Source organism: Pezoporus flaviventris, unplaced genomic scaffold (genome assembly GCF_033815535.1).
Source record: "Pezoporus flaviventris isolate CSIRO_AGI_PZ_B2104156 unplaced genomic scaffold, CSIRO_AGI_Pfla_v1 ptg000037l, whole genome shotgun sequence".
In the NCBI taxonomy this organism is placed as follows: Eukaryota; Metazoa; Chordata; class Aves; order Psittaciformes; family Psittacidae; genus Pezoporus; species Pezoporus flaviventris.
The window spans coordinates 15,723,772-15,750,000 of NW_026892585.1; the positions used below are offsets into that span (position 1 = coordinate 15,723,772).

A 26,229-nucleotide genomic window follows, 5' to 3' on the forward strand; every position below is an offset into this window, starting at 1 on the left:
TGTTTCACTATCCAGTGCAGTGTACCAAATGTATGAGAAAATACAGGAGGAAGCAGTGAAACAAGACATTCCTTGCCCTGCAGGCATCACAACTGTTAAAAGCATGCTTGTAATCTATTAGGTGAACATACACACATACACAAACACACAGTCATTTACTGTATTTTCACAAGCTTTAGCTTGTACTATATTCTCCTGGACTAGGCCTCATATTTTTCATCATTCAGCTGTGAATAAATGAGAGTTTTACTTACATGCGTCTGTGAGCCTTATACACTTCCATACTTCTTGTTTTCCCGATGTAAAAAGGATAGTGTTAGAAGAACTGAAGTATTTTGGAAACAACAAATCCACACAACCTAATAAAAAGGCATCCAGCAGCCTCACATTTAGCATTCAGTTACATTTACACTGATATGTAAGCATGAAAATCAAACTTTGCCCAACAAAATACACACTGCACCAGATACAAAATATCCTTCACAGTTACTCACCCATGTGTCCAGTTTTAAAAACATACACAACGTAAAACAAGCCAAGCAGGACCTAAGAAATCCCTGCTGCCTCTCTGCATTATGTCCCCCAACACACACACAGGCACTAGCACTCCATTACCCAGTAAAAGTGATTAAGGCAGCAGGACTGAGCATGTATAGAATCCCCATCTCTCTTCAAACCAGGTTCAACAAGGGGGGAATATTCCTGGTGTGTGAATCAGCCCTGGAACCTGTCAGAAACCTGATACAAAACACTTGCAGACGTGGCACAGGCAAGGGCAGACCAGCATCATTTAGACAGACACCACTCCAATGATTCAGGGGGTGGTAACAATTTGCATGAAGCCACACAAATGCACACTTCACCCATATGCTGCAGCTGGTAAGAGCACACACTGATCTTCTATGTGGTCCAAGTTATCTGGTACAGCGTCAAGGGCCACAGCAAAAGAAGGGTCCCAATGCAACAGCGCACTATAGAATCATAGAATCATAGAACTATACTGCTGACTGTAATAGTTGGAGTGAAAACAGTTTCAGGTTCTTCCAGCAACTAAATGCCAGATCTCAGGATAGTCTCATCACACACCTCATCCATGCTGACAACCTGCAGCTAAACAGTGTGATAAACAGCAGCACACACGTTCACAGCCATCAGGACATCAGCTCAGTTTCAACAGCAAACTAGTTTGCCATGGAACTACAACAGTCACTGGTATTCAATTTCTGCACAATGATGGTGATTTGCTTCTGCACTGGAACTGACACCTTTATGTACTACAGCATCACAGGGCTGAAAAAGAGTACCTCCACCAAGTATAGAAAAAAGCTTTCTGCTTCAAAGGCAAGTTCTGGAGTGACTGTTGATCATCCCAGATCTGCAAGATGAAACAATTCTACCATGCTACACTAGTTTTATTGCACTAACAGCACCAGTCACATGGGGTAGGGCAGAAATGCATGCACCTAATTTGTTTACTTCCTCCATGAGCTACTACTTTTTGGAGCCCAGCCATGCCTACATTATTTACATGGATTATATGCCTCTCCCCATATCATTAGGTTACAGTTAGCAGGATCTTCCCTAAACAATCTGCAGCCTACAAAAGCTATAAATGTATAAGCCAAAGCATCTGTCTATAGATTCTTAACGGAAAGAAATCCCACGTATCCCACAGTCAATTCCTAACATGACATCAACTTGTCGAAGGCTAAGCAAAGTGCTTCTGTGCATTTTAGGGAACATGATTCCATGCATCTTAACTTTTAGCAGTCATGATGCAGCCTGGATAGTCAGGTTGTTGCAAAAGAAAAAAAAAAAAGAAAAAAAAAAAGGGGTGGAGAAGGGCAGGCAGGCAGTTGCCTGCCTTAATGCAAAGACCATGTACTAGAAATCATGAGTGATTATCAGCATAGGCACAAGGAGAAGAAATAAAAATTACCAAGCCTTCCCTTCTTTGTTCTGTGGTTGGGGTTTTTTGGTTGGTTGGATGCTTTGGGAGGTTTTTTGGTTGGTTGTTTTGGTTCCCCCCATCTCTTCCCCCTCCTCCCAAAAACAAAATCTGTAAGAACCAGCAATATATCCCAACTAAAAAAAAAAAAAAAAATCCATTTTTTAAAGTATTAGGTAATGTATAACTACATAAAAACAAATATCAGAAGATAATTTTCCAGAGAAAGAAATGAATCGTTACTGACAAGTCACTGTTAATGCCACACCTCCTCAAAAATTTTAAATAAAGACTCTTTAAAAGGTTTTGAATCTTCCTCAGTCTACAAATCCCAATAAAAGAGTGAAGAAGAAAAGCAAACATTTAGCAGATATACTAACAAAACACTAGAAATGGAGAATACGATGGGAAACTCGTGAGATGAAAACTGGACTTTCAATTAGAACATTATTTCTTTTGGTTTTAGAGAAAGGGTGAGTTTAAATAAATGAGTCAGCACATATTGAAGAATGAAACAAACTGGATCAAATTAGTCTTTGAATAAAACACCACAAAATAACTACCTGCACTGATCTCAAGAAAAAAGTTTCAACAGATAGTTTGCCCAGGAATAAGTACACAGGTTGGTTGTTGGGGTTTTGGGGGGGAGGAGAGGACAACATAATTGCACTTATAAAATTTACTCAGATCTATTTCTGTATCATTTGTTCTACCCTTAGACATCAAATACACTTAGCATACAATTTAAAAGATGTTTATTAACTGTCAATTTTAAAAATTCAAAGTGATATCAAAGCATTTATGTCAGACTCTTTCTAGATTGGCCAGTAAAAGTTAAAAGTCACTTTCACGAGCTAGCTTTAGTGTCCAGGACTGGCTTTTAATTAAATATATTATTTAATTTCTAGGTTTTTCAAAACATAAGGCATTTAGAAAGAAACATGGAACTCTATGCTCCCTGCAAAACTATGTGGGTTTTCAGACTAACACTTTCCTGGATAGAACCATCTTTAAAGAGCTCAGAAGGTATAATTGCCAGAGAGTGTTTTAAAATTAAGATTCCATTTAGACAGAAAGAATATTTTCTGTCCAGTAAATCAACTGAGTACCAGCATAGTATCAAACCTAACAGCTAGCTGTTATTGATGCACAAAGTAGCTTTACAAGTAACCCTTTTTCCTCAGTTTCCCCTCTCTAATAAATGAGTACATCACTTACAGATTCTGAAGAATATTGACACATTTTTAAAATTCAAAGCACTGTTTAAGAACCATCTATTCTTTTAAAATTTCCATTTGCTTTCTTAAAATGACCTCCACTAAAACTTTTTTCTCTCATTAAAATACTGTTTTTATAGTTTATCATCATTATTACAAGTACCTTTATCGCTTCCATAGTAATAGAAGACCGTCTTACTGATAGCACACCAACGCTTCTGCCACTCAAAGCCAAGAAAACTGTGGTCTGCAATTGATATAATTTCTGTTACATCACCGTCATTATTGAACATCAATACGTTACTTCTTTTCAAGGTTGGGGTAAGAGACAGGAGGAGACTGGAAAAGCACTAAGGAAAGGAAACAAAACCTGGGCATGAAGAGAAATGTATGGCACTGAGAAGGAAATAAAAACTGGTGATAAGAAAACAAATGGGAATTTGAAATCATATAAAGAGAGAAGCCATGTGTAACATTAAATATAAGGAAATAATTATCAACTTCCTAAATATTTCCTACAGTTATCGCAGCATTAAGTGGGTATTAAAGTGACAATATAAGATTTATTGAATCAAGGTAAATATTGACCGAACCAAAGCTGAGATCAATATTTGCCCTCTTGAAGGAAAATAAATCTTGATGCTCACTGAAACATGAAGTCAACATACGGTACTTTTACATATATTCTTAATTTTTTCCTCAAAAATATCTATAAGTCTCTGAATTGTGGCTGACAGTGGACTTGAACAGCAGGATTTTGTTAGTCAATAAAGAAATAAGATTTTCTTTTAATACTACAGGAGTAAATATGTGCTCTGCTTCTTTTGCATAATAATGCTTCAACATTTCAGCCTCTATTTCGTTTTAACACTCCTGTATGAAGTTATTTGTGTGTATAACGTCAAATACTGACACACAGACTTCACAGATAGAAAATATACACTACTTTTGACAAAGACAGTTGAACTTACCCTTTCTGCGTTTTTCCAGGTATCCGGCCTTCAGAACAAACTGAAGATCCTGAGCTGCAATAAGAGGAAACTGATGCCCTGAAAGAAAAATAAATTCTGTAAAGCACCACTTTTTAAGAAAAATGCTATAGTAGCATTAATAAACTTACAGATTTTACACTCTCAATTTGCAGGAGCTACTGGAAAAAATAATTCTAGTAATTATTATGTCAGATTATTTTAAATACAAAACCCCTATAACGATAAATGTCGGAGCTGTTGCTGCTGTCCTCACCACTTCAGTAAGGAAAAATATAGTTGCGTAGCAGGCACAGACCAAGAGAACATAAAAGGCAATGCCTGCTGTTGACAGACCATGTCTGATTTGCAATATGACGCAAATGTATTGCCTATAGGATCTATAGGGTGATGCTGGATAGACCAAAAACATGGCATAGAACTCTACAAAATTGTTGACCTACAGATACCAGTTTTAGATTTTGTAGACCACGGCTGCATCTGCAAAACAGTGAGTATGTTCCACTGTATTTTTTTGTTACACAAATTTACATAAGAATTGTCTTCTGTCCTGCATTCTTCCCCTCCTAGAAGAGAAATATGATTTAAATGGAGCTCCTAGTATTAAGAACAGCAATATGTTAGATAATTAGCATGTAATAATTAGCATGTATATAATCATCATACTGTTTACCATAAGTGAAAAAGCAGAACAAAAAAAAGGTATCCTTCTGCTGCTGTTTTTTTAAAGTGCATGTGAATATAAGAGTGAAGTTCCTACTACTTATTATCATCAAATATTCATAAGACTCACTGTAGGTAGGTGGCAAGTTTACAGGTAATCTCATGTAATCTCATTAAGTTCTACCAATATAAACATACAAAAAAGAACTGATAGCAGTAGACAACCCCTGAGCTAAAAAAAAAAAAAAAAAAAGAAAAAAAAGGAAAAAATCTAACCATTTTAAACTACGCAGTGTGGGTTAAAAATCAATTGACTTTGAACCAAGAATGCTGCCTCTGGAATGTGGTGCCATCTTCCTGGATTTTTAGGTTGTCCCATAAACCAGATTTTTTTCCACAAATGAGTAGGTTTATGGTGGCCTTATTTAAACACAGATGTGACTGAAAAGACAAGAAAAAGAGACAGGAACACGCAGAGAACGTTATTTTTTGAAGTATGAAAATACTAAAAATAATACAACTGGCTATTTAGGCAACAAAAGATTCTGCCATAAGGCAGTAGATAGAAATTTATACACATTGATATTTCCACTGAATTTTTAATTTAATATTCCTTTTAAAGATTAGACGTATGCTAGCTATCATTTCATCTTCTATAGAATTCTTACTACTGTGTTAAAAATAGAAGAGTTACTGGCCCCGTGTACATGTATAATAAAATGATGCAGCTGTCTCCTCCTTGATAATATGCAATCACTGCACAACATTAAATGAGAATTAAATGCAAAGACACTCACTAGCTGGTACATGTAAAGTTTAATAGTTACTTAAAAAGATGATCTAATGATGCCATTATGAATGGGGGAGGTGAAGAGTTTTACAAATATACAGTGTGCTGCTTTATATTGGTCATTGGGAGGCATCAGTGTGCAACGCTTACAGCTTTGCCTCATCTAGTAGAGCTCATTTTAGAACACTGCATCCCCACAGATATGGAAGACATAAAACCTAATTAAACAAACAAAAACAGTTCGCTCTTAATTTTTTTTTTAACTTAAGAATTCCAAGCACTAAGGATCTAAGCTTATACATTCCTGTTTGTGTCAGTTTGGGTTTTGATGAGAAAGCTTGGCAAGTGATCATTTAGTGAACAGTCAAGTCAAACGAGACATACAACCCCAGAGAAGGTAGGCAGAAGCTCATCCAAACTGACTGCTTCAGAAAGTCAAAACTTCACTTCCAGTTTTGCTACTTCTTCTGAGATAAGTCAGGATAAATTTGACAATGCCTCTTTCTGAAGCTACATTTATCTCGCATAGAGCACTGAAAGCTTCTGAGGAAAACCTGCATGAAAAATGACAGACTTCCACAGTTCTGGTGACAGTGCAGAAAGAAGCCCTCCTCACACCCTCAACCCGTAGAGCACCCAGATCCTTCTTCTGTTCCTGAAAGCAACTGAGGCAGTAACTCCATTGAACAAGCAGCAGCAGCTGGTCAGCCCCTCTGCCACTCACAATCTCTAAGTAGCTGAAGCAGAAACAGATCCCATGCATATTATCATCCTTCTGTCAGAGAAACGTGGGAACTAAAAAATATGATGGAACTTTAGCAGAAGGGCAGGAGAAATGGACCAAATTGTAATATCCCAAGACGCATACGGCTGTACATGACAGAAAAAGCATAAATCTGGGTAAATTCCTTCTTTCATTGCCCTGTATCTCCAGGAGGAAGGAGGGGGAAAGTAAGTAGTATAAAAAGTATAGAGAAAGAACCACTTCCTCTCAGATTCTCATTAACCACAGGTGTTGTGCATATGCGGCTGGAAGAACGCACAAGCATGGATATACTCTTACCCCTGTATTGTAACAAAAACAATGAGAGAAGGAAAGAGAGAATGACATCTTCCTTAACAGCTACTGGTTAGAGTCAGCATGGAAGACTCCTAAACTCTGTCACCTTTCTATGTTTCTTCCAGTTTTTTCACTTCTTTACTCCCTCATCCACATGTCAAACAAGATTTAGAGCAAACTGCAATCCCTAGCTGTGGGAACTCCTAACTGAAAGTTTGGAACTTGCATAGCAGGTTGAGGTTTTGCAGTTGCTTTCAATCAAATGCTGCTTTCACATTCGTGTGAAACAGATCAGGCTTGACACAAATCTCACTTTAAAAAGTATCACTAAAGTAGTGTTTTGCTATAGTAAAGCAGCATTCACTTACATTACACCAGCAGCTGAGATCACAGACTCATTAGTTGACTACTGCGTGGGACTTTGAATAAGACAGCTCCTTCTTCAAACAATCTACTTAACACAGAGAAAGACTGCCAAGAAAGAAGGCATACTATTTTTTTTTAATAAAAAACTGTGAAGCAAATTAAACAACATGCTTCAAAACACATATTCCTTTAGAGTTCAGAGCTCCGAATTCCCAAATATCACACTCCCACCCATGTGCATCCCAGGATGTCTTTATGACCAGGAAAATTTTTCTCTTCCTTCAAGGATCCAGGTGACATGGCCTGAATTTCAGTGCCCTCTAATTTCACTGGAGATAGTCCACTACAAGGAATGAAACGTAAAGATGCAAGGAGCTTGCACCTACTGGTATAACTTTCTTGGGTGTCTCAGTGTTTACTGCTCAGACACTTAAGGTTAAGCTGACTACCAGACCAGAAGAGACCAACAGGTCTTCCTAACAACTTCCTACTACTGTATGGTCTATTTCCAGATGTGTCATGAGCATTTAGAAATAAAGATGTTTAACATAGTCTTTCCTGAGTTCTCCTTTGGTACACTTAAGTTTCTGAAGCCAATTTTAAATATCAAAGAGTAAAGTTGTACTATGGGTGAAGAAGTGCTCTGTGACTTACACTTGTAAACTTGTGAGTTTACAGGTGGAGAAAGGTACAACGGCTCCTGTGAACCCTTCCAGTCCTAATTTCTGCTGCATCATTGCCCTGACAGTGGTGGGCAAGAACAGGATTTTAAAAAGTCTCCATTCCTGAGTTTCTACCTCAGAAATAATTTTTCAACCTTATGCTTTTGATGTGCAAACCAGATCAATACTATCCAATATTTGGGGAGATGATTATCTTGCATCCCCAATATATAAAATAAGGGAGGTCCATCTGCTTAACATTAAAGTTTTTCCTTTTTTCTTGACCACCCACTCGCAGATGAATCTGCCAGAATAATCTCTCTTCTTATCATGGTGGCAATTATTACAATGTACTCCAAACTAAAATCTGCAAGCTTTGCTTCACATGCATATTCCCAGACTGATGTGTACAAAGGCCATGAAAGACCAGATGAAAATATTTATGAGGCCTCAACCTTCAAGTTTTAGAGAAAAGTAAATTATACATATGATACACCAGGCTCTTCCTCTTGGTTCTAGACACTCTTGTGCCAAGTGAGCAGCTGGCAGTTATTACAATGCTATTGCTGCCAGGCTAAAAATTCCTCCAGTGAAAAGAAAGTAAAATGCTCTCACTCAAGCATAAAGCCAGCTATTCTACCATTCATGCTTTGACTTCAGGAAAAAAATACACCTATATGAATGTAGGTGTATTAATGTACAGGTTCCTGTCATGGTTTAAACCAAAAACACGACAATGGGGTTTTTTGTGCACAAACCCCACAAATCAAGTGTACCCCATGACTTCAGAAAGACATTAGATTATAGCCATGGCATGGCTATAGGTTCTGCAAATTGGTAATCAGACAGTCAAAAGGTTGAATTATGCAGTTTTGCACCCTACCGCAATTGTGAATTTGGCCCATTACTTACAAACATTTTCATCAGTGTCACTTGACATGAAATTCAATCATTACGCATGGTGGTTTTATTTTTGAAGGACCCAAAGCTGTTAAAATTTCACTCTGCATACAAACTAAATAAAACAAGACCAGGTTGTGTTACTCTGCACTGTATACCAATAAGAATATTTTTTATTTCTTCAATGTGGGCTAAGGGATACATAAAGCAAGAAATAATTAGAGTTCAATGCATTCTAAAGAGGTGCTTAGCATGCTTATGGGAAGTTAAACAGGCGAAGTGGAGATAAGTGTAATTCAGTAACAGCTAAGTGGTTGATTACAGCTTGCTTTCCTAGTAGAGGACCACAGGTTTAACTATTATAATGGTAAGGACTTCTTGCTCAAATAAAAATAATTCACTGTTCTTCAGTCCTTGTAAAAGAAAACTACCATTACAAAACACATTAATTCGATTATATGGAGAAAACTGATTGCTATTTCTTTATATTCCTTTAACTCAAAATATAAAATCACTATTATGGAAAATTACTTTTTCAGCTTCCTTTTACTGCACTCAAGACCCATTTATTCAAAAGCAGAAACTGAAATCCATTCCTGTTTGAATTATTGCTATTAAAAAACTTTGACACACGCTAGAAAACAGAGAGGAAAAATGCTGGCAATATTAACGTGTATCTTGTAATCTAGTATGAAACTGTATGTTTCTCTAGAAACAAAAAGTTGCTACTCTACATATCCTTTAAAATATAGAAAATACTGGGAGGCTGTCCTCAGGCTCAGGGCTCTGATGACATCTCTCAAGCTGCAATTGTAAATTGGCAAAGATTTTCTGAAAATATTCGTGCTAAAGTTGAGCAAAGGAGGAGTCATGTTTCTAGCAACAGAAGTATTTTCAGCTCCTTTTCTTCCTTTCCACCCTCTCCTCCCACACACACTCAGAATTTTGTCCCAGAATTTTTCATATCTCTCCATTTCATTTTGATCTGGAAATACAGCATTTACCCATTTTTAATAGCTACTACAGAGGGATTCAATTAACTTTGAATCTGTACATAGCAATACACTGGGGTCACATCTGTTGCACAAGCACTGTAAATCTAGGCTGAAGAGGAGGTGGTTTACTTTCATATGCATACCTTCTGCCTACATTTATTTATTTTTTTTTCTTATTAAAGAGAAGATTGATGCATACTGAATTTAAAAAAAATCCCATTTCCTACAGTTTTCTGATTAAGGAAAAGATATCAGTAAGAAGATCTCATAAAATCTCATTAGCTTCATTAACTGTCTTGAACACTTTCACAAAGACTACTTCAGTACTTTGCAAATGTGTGGTCTAATAACTCTGAATTAGCTTAACACGCAAGAATACAAAGGTAATTGTTAAAGAAAATGCATTTCTTTCAAGGGAATAAATACAACTAAAATGTTCAGCTTTTGAAACATTGGTTCACGAAAAACTAGCATTCTGATCTTCAAAGCGCTTGCTCCAAAGACTGCCTAGTCTATGATGTTTTGCACTGGAGCCATCCCCAGCATTCACCATTGTGTTCTCTAACAGTTTACAATAATTATCACAGAATAACTTGCCTTGATATATTCCTCTAGTAAGAGCCAGCAGTGTATTGTACTAAAGAATACTTAAAGCAGTGTCATCTGTTTCTAGTTTTAATTCTTTCTAATTTGGGATATGAAGTTTGGGTTACAAATGCTAATACCACACCCTCAGAGGCCTAAATGCTGAGTATTTCTTCTTGACTCCTCCCTGGGAAAGAGAGCAGTATGAGCATTTCTCCTCCCTTCCTTCCTGTAAGCTCAGGAGAAGGCAGTGGGCCAGGCAGCCTAAGAAACACTGCAACATATTCTGTATAAATATATTTGGTTCTTTAAAGCAGTTAGCATGCTCAAGATCTGTCTTTTTGTCATTTTCATTTAGCCCCTAATTAAATAACCATGTATTTAGATAGTTTAGATTTTAAAAATCTTACATCTATGGCTTCTCAATCCTCATGTCTTTTCTAAGCAAAGTTTCATTCATATTGCATTTGATAAAAGACTTGTTCATTGCTGTTGTTGTTAATAAATTGCCCTAGTCAGTCAGTCAGACTCTATTGACCAGGATCCACACACAACCTGATGGAATTATCCTGGATCACGCACTCCCCATCCAAATTTAACTCTGAATTTATAAACCAATATTGTCCTGGCCTTACACATTCTTTTGCTGGCTTTTAAATTCAGTCTAAACAGCCACTGTGACATTTTGCATAGCACTTTAACACACATGGCTTCCATCTCTTGATCCAGAATTGATTTTCACATAGGTAATTATTAAAATTTCACAAATGACACCCATAGCACATGGTGGAAAAAAAAAGTAATGTTTTCTGGTGTGAGCGTGCATTATCCCCTCAGGGTTATAAAAGGGGCCGTGGCATACTTCACAGGAGAAGCCTTCCCACTTCTTCTGTTACTCAGATTCTGAGGCAAGACAGAAAGAAGATACAGCAACAATGAAATAGTCTCTTGTACAAGGTCTGCTTCTCACAACACTGAAATATAAGGCATAGAAATACAGAAGTTTTACTCAAATTCCTCCAAGGATAATGAAAGTTTAATCAATCATTCCAGAGCAAGACAGAAAGGTTTCAATCACCCAGAGGTCCACACTACCGCTAACAGTAAAGTGTATCAATTGTAGAGATTAACAATACAAATTTTTCTTAGGCAACAAGAAGCTCAGCTTCCTACTTTGCTGTAACAAATCAAGTATGCAGGAAAACACAGAGATAAAACCAATGCCTCCTGCACTGCACTTCAGACTAGACCATCATGGATCAATTAGAGGTACTGGAAATTCTCATGAAATGATGTAGGCAAGCCAAAATTTCCCAGCATCATCTCACAGACAAGCACACACATCCAATTTTGATTAGAAACCCGAAGTACAGATCCAGAATATCTACACAATAGCTGAACCAGAGAAGGTGCTGTTAGCTAATCAGAGAAAATTAAAAGGCCAGGAATAAAGAGTCTACAGCTGGAGCACGACCAGCATGATGTCAAATTGCATATGGATAGCATCTTTAACCACATCATGATTCCTGTATTCCCAGATGACTAATAGGAAGAAAGTCCTAAAGGTTTATCAAACAGCAAGTTAAAAGCTAGTATTTAATATGTCCAGGTGAAAAAAAACAATTTTCAGCTTAATAGTTAAACATCTGGAAAATGTAATACTACAATACAATTGTACACTGCAGTTTACTACTATTTTTAAATAGCCACCTGGTGAGCATAAGAATCCCTTGGAAATAACAGCCACATATCACAACATCTTAAGAAAAACTTATGGTAATCAGAACTAAAAGTTTCCTATTACTTTTCTGATTTTGTCATAATGCTTTTAATTAGTACTTTGAAAGGGTCTAAAATTTTGTCTTTAGGCAACTGACACATTTCATTCAGCAAATGAAATAAGCCTAAATAAAGACTAAGCAATGACAACTGTTTAACTGAACATAAGAAGGACTTAATATGTTTTGGCAGAAAAACTGCCAAATGTCATTCCTTGCAAAGTTAAACAATGAACATTCAAATTATATTTTAAAATTAGTAGTACATGTTCTTTTAGTTTCAGCATCCTGGTTATGCAAGTATTTGTTACTTAACATTTTGACAGATCCATGAGAACTTAAATCAAATTAACTCTGTGACTCTTACCCAAATTTTGGCCAATACCACACAAGCTAGATTCTTCACAAATCACAGATCCATCAAAGAAAAAGCATAAATATTCTTCCTCATAATTTTATCATTTGGTCAATTTTTTGCTTTGTCTCCTCTCTTAAGTAAGCTGTATTGTGTATACCTCCTTTCCTGTAATGTTCTGTTTCTAGTTCCAGAAGCTAGTTTAAGCCCTCTTTAAAAATTAAAAAAGCAAACAGTACACTTTGAGAAGTGCCCAATTTAGCTGATCAGGAAAATCATCCAATGTAAATTTCAATCTTTGATAAGGATATTTGAACTTAGGGACATTTTCGACTATTGCTCTCAAAAGCAGCGTAGCACACTGGAAATACAGTCAGCAATACCAAAGAAATCCAGGGAAAGAAGGAAATTCTCAGACTACCACAAAACACCAATAAAAAAAAAAACAACAAAGTAAATTATATGACGTTTTATGTATGGAAGTCACTTATGCCAAGTGGCAGCCTCTCAGATTAACTGTGTAGTCTGCAAAGTTCCAACTGTTCTGACTCCTGGCCAAAGGCTTGGCCTGCTAAGCTTCTGAAAGGAAACATACATACACACTTTGAGCATTTCAAATGCTCCAACAGCTCATATCCTTGATCAAAAAAAGTTGTAACGTTACTGGTTGGAGTTGAAAAAAATCTTTCATCTGTATAGAACAAGAGATTAGAATTTCTACAGTCAGCTAAAAACAGCCTCACATTTTCAAAAGTGGCACTTGCAGATTTCAATGAAGAGATCCACAAAAGCTACAGTTTTCATTCTCCACCTTCTACGTAGTCCTGCAAACACAAAATGGCTTGAATGTTCTGCCCCATTGCCTCATTCTTGATACATTTCTTCCACTACTGATAATGTAAGTAAAAAGCTGTGCTCAGTGATCAGTGAACTATCACACTCAAAGCTCCTCTGCATTCAAAAGCTAATTTGGATTAAGATGGAGGTAGGACTTTACACTGCAGTGTGCATGTAAAGACAAGCCTTTTTAAAATGAAAATGAAAGGGAAAAAATCTCACACGAGCCTTTCAAGTTTTCCCACTGCAGCACACAAAATGCATATCAAATGTCATTCAGCATGTAGAAGTTGGAAGTTCTGGTAGAATCAGACTCTTGCAACGACACTGCACTTACAAAAATCAATCTATAGAGCAAAACCAGGAGAAAACATGAAGGTAAATACTCAAAAGTGACTAACAGTGTAATTATTTCTAAGTGCTCTGAAAAAGGTAATAAAGAGGTAATAAAAATCAAAAGGTTATATTGTTGGTAAAACACGCTGCCATTTTCAAACCTCCTCTCACAAGGAGGTTGCTACCAAAAAGAGAGAAAATTCTCCTATTTTGCTGTAATTGCATGGGGCCAAACTTAAAAAAAAAACAAGTGAAACACTCTAAGAAGCCAGCAGATCACACTACAAAGAGCCAGCAGAATACTCTTGTGTTTCCTGAAAGCTTTCCAGATGTCAATTTCAGTGATCATTCACCTTGGAATACTGAGAATTACATGAAGAATCATTTTCCAGTATCAACTTCAAGTTTTCTGAATGACCGCATTAATATTTTCATTCCATTTTAAGTCTCCAGAAGAAATCATACTTGAAGATGCAAGTAACAAGCACTCTGGCAGAAGCTGTTTTGCTCTGCTCCAATTGTCCCGTTAAGTCCCATTTTGTTACATCTTGTTGCTCAAAATGTCTACTTTAAGTTTTCAGTGGCCTAAGTGATACCAAGCTACAGAATGTATTTCCTGTTTCCACAAGATTTATCTTTCTCAGATGACTGTACGCAGTTTCCACTGGTTTTATCAAGGAGGAGTAGGAATATTTCAAATAATATTTTTATTTGAAGTTAGTAGCAATTACTTTTATTTGGGTACCATCTATGGGATAGAAATCCAAAAGTGAAAAAAGATCATTTATATTGCCTTGCTAAATGACAGCTTGTCTTTTCTTATGGTAAACACATACAGGTTTCTATATCTTCAGCATCTACCATGGGAAATCCCAAAGCATTAAGGGACTGGAAGTTTACAAATCACAGTTATCAGCATATTCTGCAATAGAAGACACAATTTGGGAAAAGAGAATCAAGAGAAGAGCTGTGATTGAGTTTCATGATCATCCATATAAGAGGAAGAAGATGAAACATTGAGAAAATGGGCATTTTTAAAAACTTTAAACTTTCACAATGAGGAAGTAGCTGAATAAACATCAGCAGGATTTTTTCCAAACTCATTGAGCTCTCATCTTGTGTCCCATGATTCTCACAACACACCTGAATTTTCCTTAAGCCTACCTCTGCACATAATAAATGTGCATTTAGGATTAGAAGAACAAATCGCCTGGTGAATGTACCACTGTTGGAACTTGAACCACTTGTAACATTAAAGGTGTATGAACTAACTGAACCTGCTAAAGGAGTAGCACTGCTTGGTCTGTGGACAGTATTTATTGATAGTTTTATGGTCTGTGGACATAAGTGGGACAGGATCTGTGAGAAGCATAATAATCTTTATCAGATAGCAGCACTGGAAGAAAAACAGACAAGCCATTAGACAGGCATAAGAGCTCATTTATACAAAAATTCCTTGGTTATTTGCATTTTATAGCAAATGGTTAACACACATACACTTCTCTACAATCCCGGCTTAATGAAACTGCAAACTTTTATTCTTAAAGCATATACAGTATTTTCTTCTAATTTAAAATGTGTTGATTCAGCTCTCTTTAAAAGTGAACAAAAATAATAATTGTGTCAAAGCTATAAACTGGTATTGCCAGATTTCAACAGAGCAAATTTTAAAGCTGATCTATGAACAACAAATAAAGAAAATAGGAATTTTAATGGAAATGCTGATACAAACTTAACTATGACAATGCTAACAGCGCTGCTATAATGTATCCGTCAGTTTCTGTAATGCCTATGACAATCCCATTAATATGAATGATGTACACTTCACATAGCATACTATATAGCAACTGCACAACTTATATCATCTTCATTCCAAGTAACAAATCAGTAATCAATATTTGTAAAAGCAGACTAATCCTTTGCAAAAATCATGGTTTAGTGATTGAAGAGTTTGCTCAATTTACACAGCTAATCCCTCTTCATCTGCTTGAGCCCTCTATTTATTCCAACCACTTACAGTGGTAGCAATAGCAGATTAATACATCCCCTCATGCTAAACATGTCTTGACAATTAACCCAGCATACTGCTGTCAGGATAAGCTTTACAAACACTGAGCTTTTCTTACCAAGCCTGAAGGCAACATTTAGAAATCAAAAGTTTACAAATAGTCTCAGAAAGATCCCCTCACACATATTATCACTTTTCCATTTAATTATTTCTTGGAGGCAGCATCTACTGTCATATTTTATGGCCCCAAAAGGTACCCTCCTGACCTTTTTTTTTATTAACAAGGTTAAAAAGCATTATAATGATGAATTCACACAAACATTTTTTTGTGCAAGAAATTTCTATAGAAACAGGAAAAACAGTGAAGAATGTGTTGTAACATATTGTTAAGTGAAAAAATGAGATGGCCATCTGTGTAAATACAAATAAATTATCATTCTTTATTCAAAGAGTTGAGCTGAAGCAGTAGCACTAAATTAAGATTACACAAAAAGAAAAAAGGTCAAAGTCCATAATGAGAAAGGAAAAAACAATAATGTTTAATTATAACACAGACAAAAATATTTAGTTACATGTACATACACCTCTGTAGCTCTGAACTGAATTTTACAATAAAGATTGGTGTAGTCCTTCAAGATTTTTCTCCATTTGGGGATTGCTACCCCTACAAAAGACAAATATTAATGAAAGCACTGTTTTCTAAACAACCTTAAAGAATTAATGTAGATAGTACTCCTAGATACACACTAAATTCATACTAATTGTTCAGATCTACGAAGCTATTTGTGCTTAACTTGCCATTGCATACAACAGGAAAAGTTAAATTCTGCAACTAAACTGACAAAGTAGTAAATCTGAACATATTTTTAAAGGTACAAATCTCAGAAGGACAAATAAAGTAGAAACCCTTAAAAAGTTAATCTGCATGATCAATCATGTCATAGTTCTTATTGTTCTTGGTAATATGTCAGAGAAACATGACACCATATTATCTGGACCGGCCAAAATAATTTTTATGTCCTCATAGAATCAAATGTCAGTGGTACAATAGTACAATCACTTGAGTTCTCATAACAGCAGTTCACAAGCATAACAGCATAAAAAGAAAAAAATAAATATTACAAACAAACAAACAAAAAAAAACAAAAAAAACACCCCCAATGGGGGTGGGTTGGTTGGTTTGTTCAAAAAAAGAAAACAAGCATTAGGAGAGAAATCAGAGAAGCTGATGCTCAGAACAGAAACTGAAACATGCTGCTTTGGCCAATACATTAATTACCTGGCTAAATTAATCCTGAATTATCCAGCTAGCTCTAGAGATGCAACCTAGATTCAGGAATGCACTTAAACACAACTGGCAGAGAACAGAACACTGACTTAGTCATCAGGTATACTCAAAGCATACATCACAAACTTGATGTGCTTGATTTCTAATTTGAAATAGATCCAACAAAGGGAAAAGAAAACCCACAAAACTACAGTTGGAGCACTAACTTGAAGGGGCAGTGATGAACCTCAACAGTGAAGGCCATTAGACCAAAGACCCACATGAATTTTTAGATTAAAAAAATAAAATCTCATTAAGCAGACTGACAACCCAAAAATCAGCACTAACCTGAAGCTAGTTGTGGTGACGCAGACTCAGGGGGGAAATACTGAACTTCACATCTGTGCCATTTCTGCTGTCCTTTCCAGGTTGATCAGAAGAGATGTAGGGCAGTTATTTTCCTACAACACAGTCCAGTGTGTTGTCTCTGCAAGTACTGAAAGTGTTCTAGCCAATCAGAAACTCAAATGCAGAGTAGAAATAATTTTCTGGAACTAAAACTCTAGATTTTCCCTTGAGTCAAGTCATCAAAAAGGGATGAAACCCAAATCTTACTGGTTAAAAAGCATACCAGAATTTAAGCCTATTAGGAAAAAAGGCATTTTGTAGCTATGTGAAGCATTATAAATTGCATAGTGGCTCAGATATATTAATCTTTCTTCTGTTATTCAGATGTTCATAAATCGAAGCTCACAGCACTCGAAGCTGTTGCATAATATTTTTTTTTTTTAAAGATTTCTGTAATACAGAATATGATCTAGCTTGGCAATTTTAAACCTCCAGCAAAACTCTCACAGGGGACTTCAGCAAAGCAACAATGTTACACCTCAAATCATAGAATCATAGAATAGTTAGGGTTGGAAAGGACCTTAAGATCATCAAGTTCCAACCCACTGCCAAGGGCAGGGACACCTCACACTAAACCATGTCATCCAAGGCTCTGTCCAACCTGGCTTTGAACACCACCAGGGATGGAGCATTCACAGTTTCCCTGGGCAACCCATTCCAGTGCCTCACCACCCTTACAGTAAAGAATTTCTTCCTTATATCGAATCTAAACTTCCCCTGTTTAAGTTTTAACCCATTACCCCTTCAATGTAGCTTCAATATTTAGCTGGACTGTGAGAAAAGTGTCTAAACATCTCTAATTTGCAATACTCCAAGCAATCAACAAAAAGAGCAAGCATGACAAAGACACCCATTACACTGATGTGAACGTGATGAGTATCCTAGACATTGCCTATTTGATCAAATAAGAGGGTTTCATTTTACCCTACTGACAATTTTACTAGTTGATTGGTTGAGTAAGCCCAACTGTACTTAATCTTGACTGACCAGTGGATGGAAGTTGAAACCACCACTCAGAGGGTTTTCCTGAAAGCTTCCAGCAACATAGCTAAAACCCACAGAGTTTATTTAGCAACCCATTATGACTTTTTAAAAAGATGTTACATGGTACTTGAGTGCTCAGTCTTTTAAGGTTTAATTTGATATCCTTCTCTACTCTTACACATTCTCCTATGAACCATTCTGTTTTAGCAACTAGCAGCAGACGCTGCTAATTTGATCTCTAAATGGCACGAGTGCCAAAAAGAACAAATGAGTAAACAAATGCCACTGAGAAAGTCTGCAGCTGCAGCAAAATCTTAAAATATATTAGATTTCCATGAACTCTGTCCCACTGCCATTCAGTGAAATTCAGTCAGGAAGACTTCTGGGGAGCCACACTAACAGCTGGCATCACCAGTGAAAGACAAAGCAAGGCCAGACTTCTGATCTGCAGCACCCCAAAGTGCCAACAAATGGCACACTGCTTTTGCCTCCACATCCACAGTGAAGGGCTGAATGAATATCAGGATAGCCAATGGGTTGCAAGTCTCTGCAAGGCTCAAACAAGCAGCCACTGCTTGTGCTTAAGGCCAGGCTGTGAAAATGGGCGAAGGAGGAAAACAGCTGGAGCAATCTGACTGTAGGTGTTGGAGCAATGGCAAGACTGAGAAGGCAGAATGCTAAAATCCTGAGGCAATTTCTGTGAAGGCAGCAACAACCACAAAATATTTCCTTAGGTACCTGTTAACCCTTTAACGCATGCTGATCATGTGGACTCCTCTGGTACCCTGTAGTTGCAGCAGTGGCCATTGCAGAATGAAAACTGAGGCATTATAGGGTTATAATTGGTTTAACAAGACCTTTTCACAGCTGACAGGTAATTAAGTTTTCAGTTCAGTTCTAAAATATTTACTCTGACTCTCTAACTGCATATAAAGATATATCTCTTGAGCACATCACAATGCTAGTTACAACTAGTAATGCCCCATTTAGGACTTTTGAGCAACCTTCATAAAGCTGATATGGAAGATGCATCAATGATTATGGTTCTTCATCTAACTAAAGACATCAAAGTGTTCTGAGCAATATGCATTCTTCCCAACAATACTGTAGCATGGTGTATTTTTACCCACATTTTGAAATACAGCTTTATAAATTGTATATATTTTAACCAGTCAGTGTAATTCAATTCCCCTTGTTCAGTATGTCATTTCATCAACACAAAGGATGCAGAAACTACTTTGCTTTTAGACATCCTAACAAAAATAAACATTCGCATATGATGACTAATCCATTACATGTTCTCCACACGGTTTCCTATCACGCAGAAATAGGAGTGAAAAGATGCAATTCAGGGGAAATTTTGTGTTGAGAATGATCAGTTGATTAGGTACAGGGCAGAAAAATATACATAGAGGTTGTCAACACTACTGTCACGTACAGAAAGGAAAATTAAGAGTCATTTGTTGTTCTCAGCTGGAGAGGTCACTAATGTTATCTTGCACATGATGATTTGATGCACTACATATGATTAATGCTTGTTTAAAGGACACCACCAAGGTCTCTAGGTCAGACAATGACCTTCCTTTTTTTTTTGTCCAGGTATCTATAAGCAGTATATTAATAATTCTGTAAGCACTTTCCTCCCCCTTGAAAACATTTTAATACTATCTGCTACTATTAAAACAAGAAGTCCAACAGTAGAAGGTTGCAAAACAGCAGGAAAAAAAAATCCATTAAGGAAGCAAATGCTTCAGAACTTACTTCAGATTTAAAAATGTAACCATGTGGTTATATTTTTACCTTTATGGCTGTACTCCAAATGTTTAACAACAGATTTCTATATTGTCCATGTATTATTCTGCTTTTCCACAGGGTAGCAGTGTGCTTCAGAAGACGACCACCACTGTGGGAATATGAATGAGTACACAAAATCCCTGCAGAAAGCAGCTGTTCCCTCTTGTACATATGCAAATGTAAGAATGCTAAATAATGAGGGCAGCTTCATTTCACAAAGGCAGTGAAGAACAGAGCCAAAGTGGACTACAACAACGTTTTTGTAGGAAGCGGTGAACTGAAGTCTACAAAAATAGAAAAAAAAAGGATATGAATTCTTAATTTTGTCAGTCATGAGAATGATGCTTATGAGGAAAATACTGACTTTTTTTTGCAAAATTAATCCTCAAAATTTTTAAAACCCTAAAGACAAAGATGCATCTTTTCTAAGACACTAAGTTTATTCAAAAAAATTATCACATAATTAAGACAGAAGTCTGGACATTCTCCTCCCACCCCCCCACCCGCAATACTATCATTCTTATGTGTGACCTTGGACATGTCATTGAATCTAACTCAGTTTTCCTGTCCATAAAATGGAGATAATACCTCTGCCCAGGGCTACTGGGAAGCTAAATTCATCGTCCATAAACGTGATTTGAAATAGCAAGGTGAAAGGGTTTTATCAGTGTTACGTACTGCTGCATTTTTCATTGCTTTTAATAAGCCTAATGAAACCATGTAAATTTTGAATGACAACATTAAGGAGATTTTCAGGCCAACTCTTGCTAGAAGTAAAAGGCATTACAGATTTCTTGAGATGACCCCGATTTGAGCTGTGACAACTAATGGCTGAGTCAGAACATTGCTATGTGAAATACTGTGAAGAGTCTTCCAGATGTCAGTTGTTCTAACAGGGAACCATTTATTCAATACTGAAGAGAGCAGTCACATCAGTGATAGAGTAGGAAGAAGAAATGCTAGAAAAGAAGGAATGTTTCACATTTGCTGGTTGGTGAAGCAACAGCTTGTGGCTGGCATTCACTAGTGAAGTTTTAAACAAACCATGCCTCTCACACCAGCATGTGCACAACGACAACAACTCATTTATCAAATCAAAATTATACAAGCCAAAGACTGCACAGTTCTCCATACTAATCAGCTACAATTGCTTACCATCAAAAGCTGCCCACGTAACTCCAGGGTGTTGGGGTTTTTTTTAATAAAAATACACACACCTTGAATTCATAATCCATGAAGAAAGCCCTTCAACAATGTCTTTTGCAATGACACTGAGTGTCACAGCTCTCACATGACACGTGTTTAGGATCTCCACAACTGCTGCGCTTTTGAACAAACATAAATTGATCTCAGCTTTTAACCTGCATAACTGAGCAGCATGAAGTTACAAATAAGAGTGGTTCACTTTGCATGCTCTTCCCGACATGGTCTACAATTAAATGTTACACACTTTTTAACAGAGAAATCTGGACCAAAACAAATTACCTACTACCCTCAAGTGACATCTACAGAGAATATCCATGTTACTGAATAAGTCTGTGGGCAGCACAAAACTAAATTTTACAATTCAGAATCTTTTGCATTATATTTTTAGAGGATTATTCAACAAAATAACTTTGAAGAAAATAAAATATATATTTCTAGTGACATTGAGCTCCCTGCTTGCGCTGATCATTAGTAGAGTTGGCAGGTCTGCTACTCTGGGAAGTGGGAAACTTTTTTGCCATCACCTACCACCTCACTGCTTTTAGTGCTAAACTATGAGACTTCTGTACATATATCAGACTAAGCTACCAGGCACCCTAAGCCCCCAATGTAATAGCCACTACACTTGCACAGAATCAGCTCTACATCACACATACAGTAAGGGCACATATTTCACACTTGCTGCCTGTGCCAGAGTAAACTGAATACAGGACATACCTATTTGAAGGCCTGCTTTCATGACCAAGTATCCCAACAGACACAAGAACACTAGACTGCTGAAGCACTAAAAACCACAACACAAAAAAGCAGACTTTTTCCCCAAAAGAGTATCTTGAGAATGGCAGAAAATAACAAAAGCATATGTTTTTGTTATTTTTCTGCACTTGGTTCTTCTAAATACCGCACAAATTTTTTTTAGCTTTCTTATTCAAAGTTTTTACCTCATCTGGGAATGAAACATGTGTAAGTGTTATAACAAGATGCCAAGAAGTCTTTTCTTCTCCCCTCCCTCTTGAGACATGAGAGAATTTCTGATCCCAGACGGCACTAAGAAGGGCCAGAAACTTCTGGGGCTTTCCTTAGTCTGCCTGACTTCCAGCACCCTTTTCTCCTCATTTCCTAATCATGTTCTAACCTTCGAGGTGGGAAACAGCAGTAAGCTGCAATGGTAAGTTGTGAGAACCGATATGAGGCACAGGAAACGGTCTTCATACCCAAAGCTAGGATCTGGGCCTGGCAGTGCTATAAACCAGTATACATTGACTACCAAAAGTATCATCAAGCGTAGCAGTGGTGTATGAGAGAGACAGATCTCTGCCTATCAGAGGTGAAGGAAAGCACATAAAACAAAAGTATGAAATTCAGGAAACTAGTTTTTGCCATAATACTTATGGCATAAATACAATTTCACAGAGGAATTGTATATTCCAATCTTAAATCCAAATGGTTAGCGTGTAGCCTTCCAGCTGGAAGGTATTTCCTTTTTAAGCAACAGCTTCAATGCCGCCAAGCCTGGGTCACTCTGGTTCGACCATTTCATTGTCCACAACCACACCTGAATATCAATCAACACCACATTACGATTGGGCTTTTCAGACTCGTCCTCTCTCTCACCATAAGTGAGAATGTGAAGTTTATTTTTGACAGGTATTTCCCCTCTAAGGAAAATGAAATAAACTTCTTGCACAGAAGCTGGAAGAAAAATGTGTTTGCAGGAAACCACCTTTCCCACCCCACTTCTTTCTATTCCAGCCATTCGCTTTGACACTGGTGCCTATCTCTGGAAAGACCCTTTCTCAGAGCATAATTTTCCAGGCTTTTTTCCACTTTAAAACTCCCATCATTTCTCCTTCTTATCTCCTCTTTCTCCATATTTTCAGTTCCAGCTCCTCAAGATCCTGCTCTATTTAATGGCTTCCTCCATTTACGAAGGACTGACCTCCCTGCATTACCCACATCACATGCTACATTCATTTTACTCACTGGCACCTCTCCACATCAGGGAGATTCTTAGCCAAGTGATAGCTCTATTCCTACATACCCAACCCTCCTGCCACAGTCCTCGTAACGGGGTGAGCGTGCCACCTCCACTGGGCACAGGTCCTGTTGCCAGCTAGACTCACAGAAATAGAATCCCCAAGCCATCAGCTCAGGAGGGCTGAGGCAAAGGGGGTGCACAGGTGTCAGGGACTGAGCTGTAAGACAGGTCAGCTGTTTTGGGGGGAGCCACATCCATCCTGTCAATCAGGAATCGCCTCTCCTCTAGGTTACGACATTCCAGGGAATGAGGTAAACGTGAAGACATTTTTTGGCTTCATCCCCTCCTTTCAGTGCTCTCTCTGATCAGCTTTGAACATCTCATTAGAAAGTATCCTATTACTTTTCTATTTATAATATCCCTTTCTCCATTGTGGCCCCAGTCTTCACTATTATACTCTACCACAGGTACAGTCTTCTAGCATTACAAATTTAAGAAATGCTTTGGGTCCCAAAGCATATCAGCAACTAAAAACAACCAGCCCTCTTACCCCAGCAGGAGCCAGTGCAAGAGGCACTGCATGCCAATCAACTGGAAAAAATATAAATAAATAAATCAGAAAACCAGGATGAGAGCGACCTCAAAGAAATCTTTTCCTTCACACACCCACTCTTATTCCCACATCAGGGCTGAATTTACCTAAAATAAACATCTGGCACACGTGTGATAAGTGCTTCATGGACAGCAGAGCTATCGGTGCAGAAGTAATAAACTACTGAGTATGTTATGGTAAACTTATCAGCTACCCTACTGCAACTCTGAATCAAAACTCAAACACACCTGCATTAGCACCCAAATGCCAGAAAAAAACACAAGCTCTATCCTCAAAAGCCGTAACTCCAAGGCTGTGCACCTACCATGCCCATACTCCTTGGCCCCACTTCTCAGAATGGCTATTTAGCCCAGGGGGTTTGCTGTGATGATAGCACTCTACTATTTCCCATTCCAAGACTAATACTATAAGCACCGCTGTTACAAGCAACTTCGGCACCATGCTGGATTGTAAACCCCTGCCTTCTTTATTAGCAAAGAACCTACTGCAACGGGACCCTATTTTTGTTTGCAACCTTTAAACTTTTGAGGAATGACAATGGTAAAAATAAGAAGCAGCACACATGACAGAGCTTGTATCAGCAGATTTGGAAAGCTCCATACAGAACAGACTTTCCTTTGAATATATATTCTCTTGGCACAGCTAGCCTCAAAACCCTTGGGACCAACAGTGATACATATTTCATAACTAAGAGGCCTTCAGACAGCTATAACCAACTTCCACATTTATTTATTCTAATATCATCTGCTGTGTTCATAGCATATATTTTATCAGTGTGCCTCTATAAAACAGTCTACCACACAAAAGCTTAGCTGAAACACAGAGCAAAAGCCATTGCAACAAATGTAATTAGTACTGTAGCAGTACCATATGTACTAACTGTACTTCACTGTGAAAGCTTACACTGATCACTGCAACATAAAAATGTCCATTAAAATAATGCTAACTGTATTTATTAGTACTGTATTCCATAAGATGTTAACTGCAGTAATTGCCTATGCTCTGTTAACACAAACCCAGGACATACCCAATTTTACAGAAATTCTCACCATGCAGTACTGTCCAAATCCAAGGGGAAAGTTTAAAAATAGAATTTCAGTCTATTTAAGATGCAGACACTCATAATAGCAAACATATCCCCCAAATGCAAGAGTGGGTAAAAGTCTGATGCACAAATACCATTACAAGCTTTTTCCTCTACTTTCTCCCAAGACAAGAGATTTTTAATAGCAAAGTAATTTTTAAAAAAAGTTTGGGGTTTTGGGTTTTTTTTTACTGAGTATTTGGAGTTAAATTCAGATCAATACAGAATCAGGCATACACTTCAAACTGAAAATACAGAGCAGACTTCCACAGTTGCAGCTCTCAAATGCACACATCTAACTTACACTGAACTGTTTATTAGCAAAGAAGGCAGATGATGACACAACTATTTGTCTAACAAACTGGGGGACACACTGTCAGTATTTTCTAATGAAACCTTAACTAAATTTATTTAAGTCTTGAAAGACCTGTTAGGTTTTAAAGTACATTTGGGTTAAACATGAGTTCAATATGTAATTTCCTATGGGTTTTGGAATCATTAATTTAAAGCTTCATCTTTATGTGCTGTGTATACTGTTCTTTCATTCCAGGAACTGCAGAAAACTGCAAAACCTGAAAAACTTTGCTATTACTTTTAAAAGGTGAATAATCACACTAAGCATGACAAGATGATTACAGTGCTAAGCATGGAATCTGATTTATCTTTTAAAAGATCAGTTTAAATCATCAGAAGCTGCATTTGGTTTTATTGGAGATTCATCATATTGAAAGCTTTTTGAAGAAAACAACAAAAATAGTTTTGTTTTAATGTTAAGAAGGGTCAGACTAATAGACATAAATTATTTTAGTGCCTTAGTGCACCAAACACCTGTGTGCAGCTTTCAGTGAATTATAGGTAGCTTTGGTTTTGAAAAGGCAAAGTTTAATATAAAGATGTAGCTGACTTGTCAGAAATACTTAGCACAATGAAACTTGTGCTTCTGGAAATACAGATTTCAATGTTGTTATTAGCCAAAATGTGGACCCAAACTGCAGACTCCTGAATATCATCTCAGCAGTTCCCAGTATCCCCCCAAATATACTGACAGAGATGATATGTCACACAATTGCACCATACAGTTTTGGCAACAAAGTCAGTTTCTAGCCTGATGTGTTAATCACATCAATTATGCTGTGATTCTGTAGCACTGTTCAAAGAGGATTTGGGATAATGTATATTTGTGGAATGAACCAGCATACCTGACAAACAGAGACAAAAGCCAAATAAATTAGAAATTTAAAAGTAATTACAGATTTAGGTATTAATTTTCAATTAATACTTCAATATTAACAGCAAATGAACAACTCCCATTAGCATCAGCAGAAGCTAAAACTGGGCAAGGACAGAACGTTTTCCTTAAGTCTACATCATTCTCTGGCTTGGGTGAGTTTTACGGGGTTCCTTCC

The 26,229-nt window shown here is 37.2% G+C and overlaps 1 protein-coding gene across 2 annotated transcripts in view; it reads right to left on the reverse strand.

Annotated features, from left to right (window-relative positions):
• Positions 1 to 26,229, reverse strand: part of SKAP2 (src kinase associated phosphoprotein 2) — a 117,433-nt gene that overhangs the window by 41,679 nt on the left and 49,525 nt on the right. For both annotated transcript variants that reach the window (XM_061464826.1, XM_061464827.1), the window contains 2 exons: positions 4,137 to 4,214; positions 3,329 to 3,412 (listed from right to left, as the gene is read on the reverse strand). In XM_061464826.1, coding sequence (XP_061320810.1) covers positions 3,329 to 3,412; positions 4,137 to 4,214 — 162 coding nt within the window. The remainder of the gene's footprint in view (positions 1 to 3,328; positions 3,413 to 4,136; positions 4,215 to 26,229) is intronic.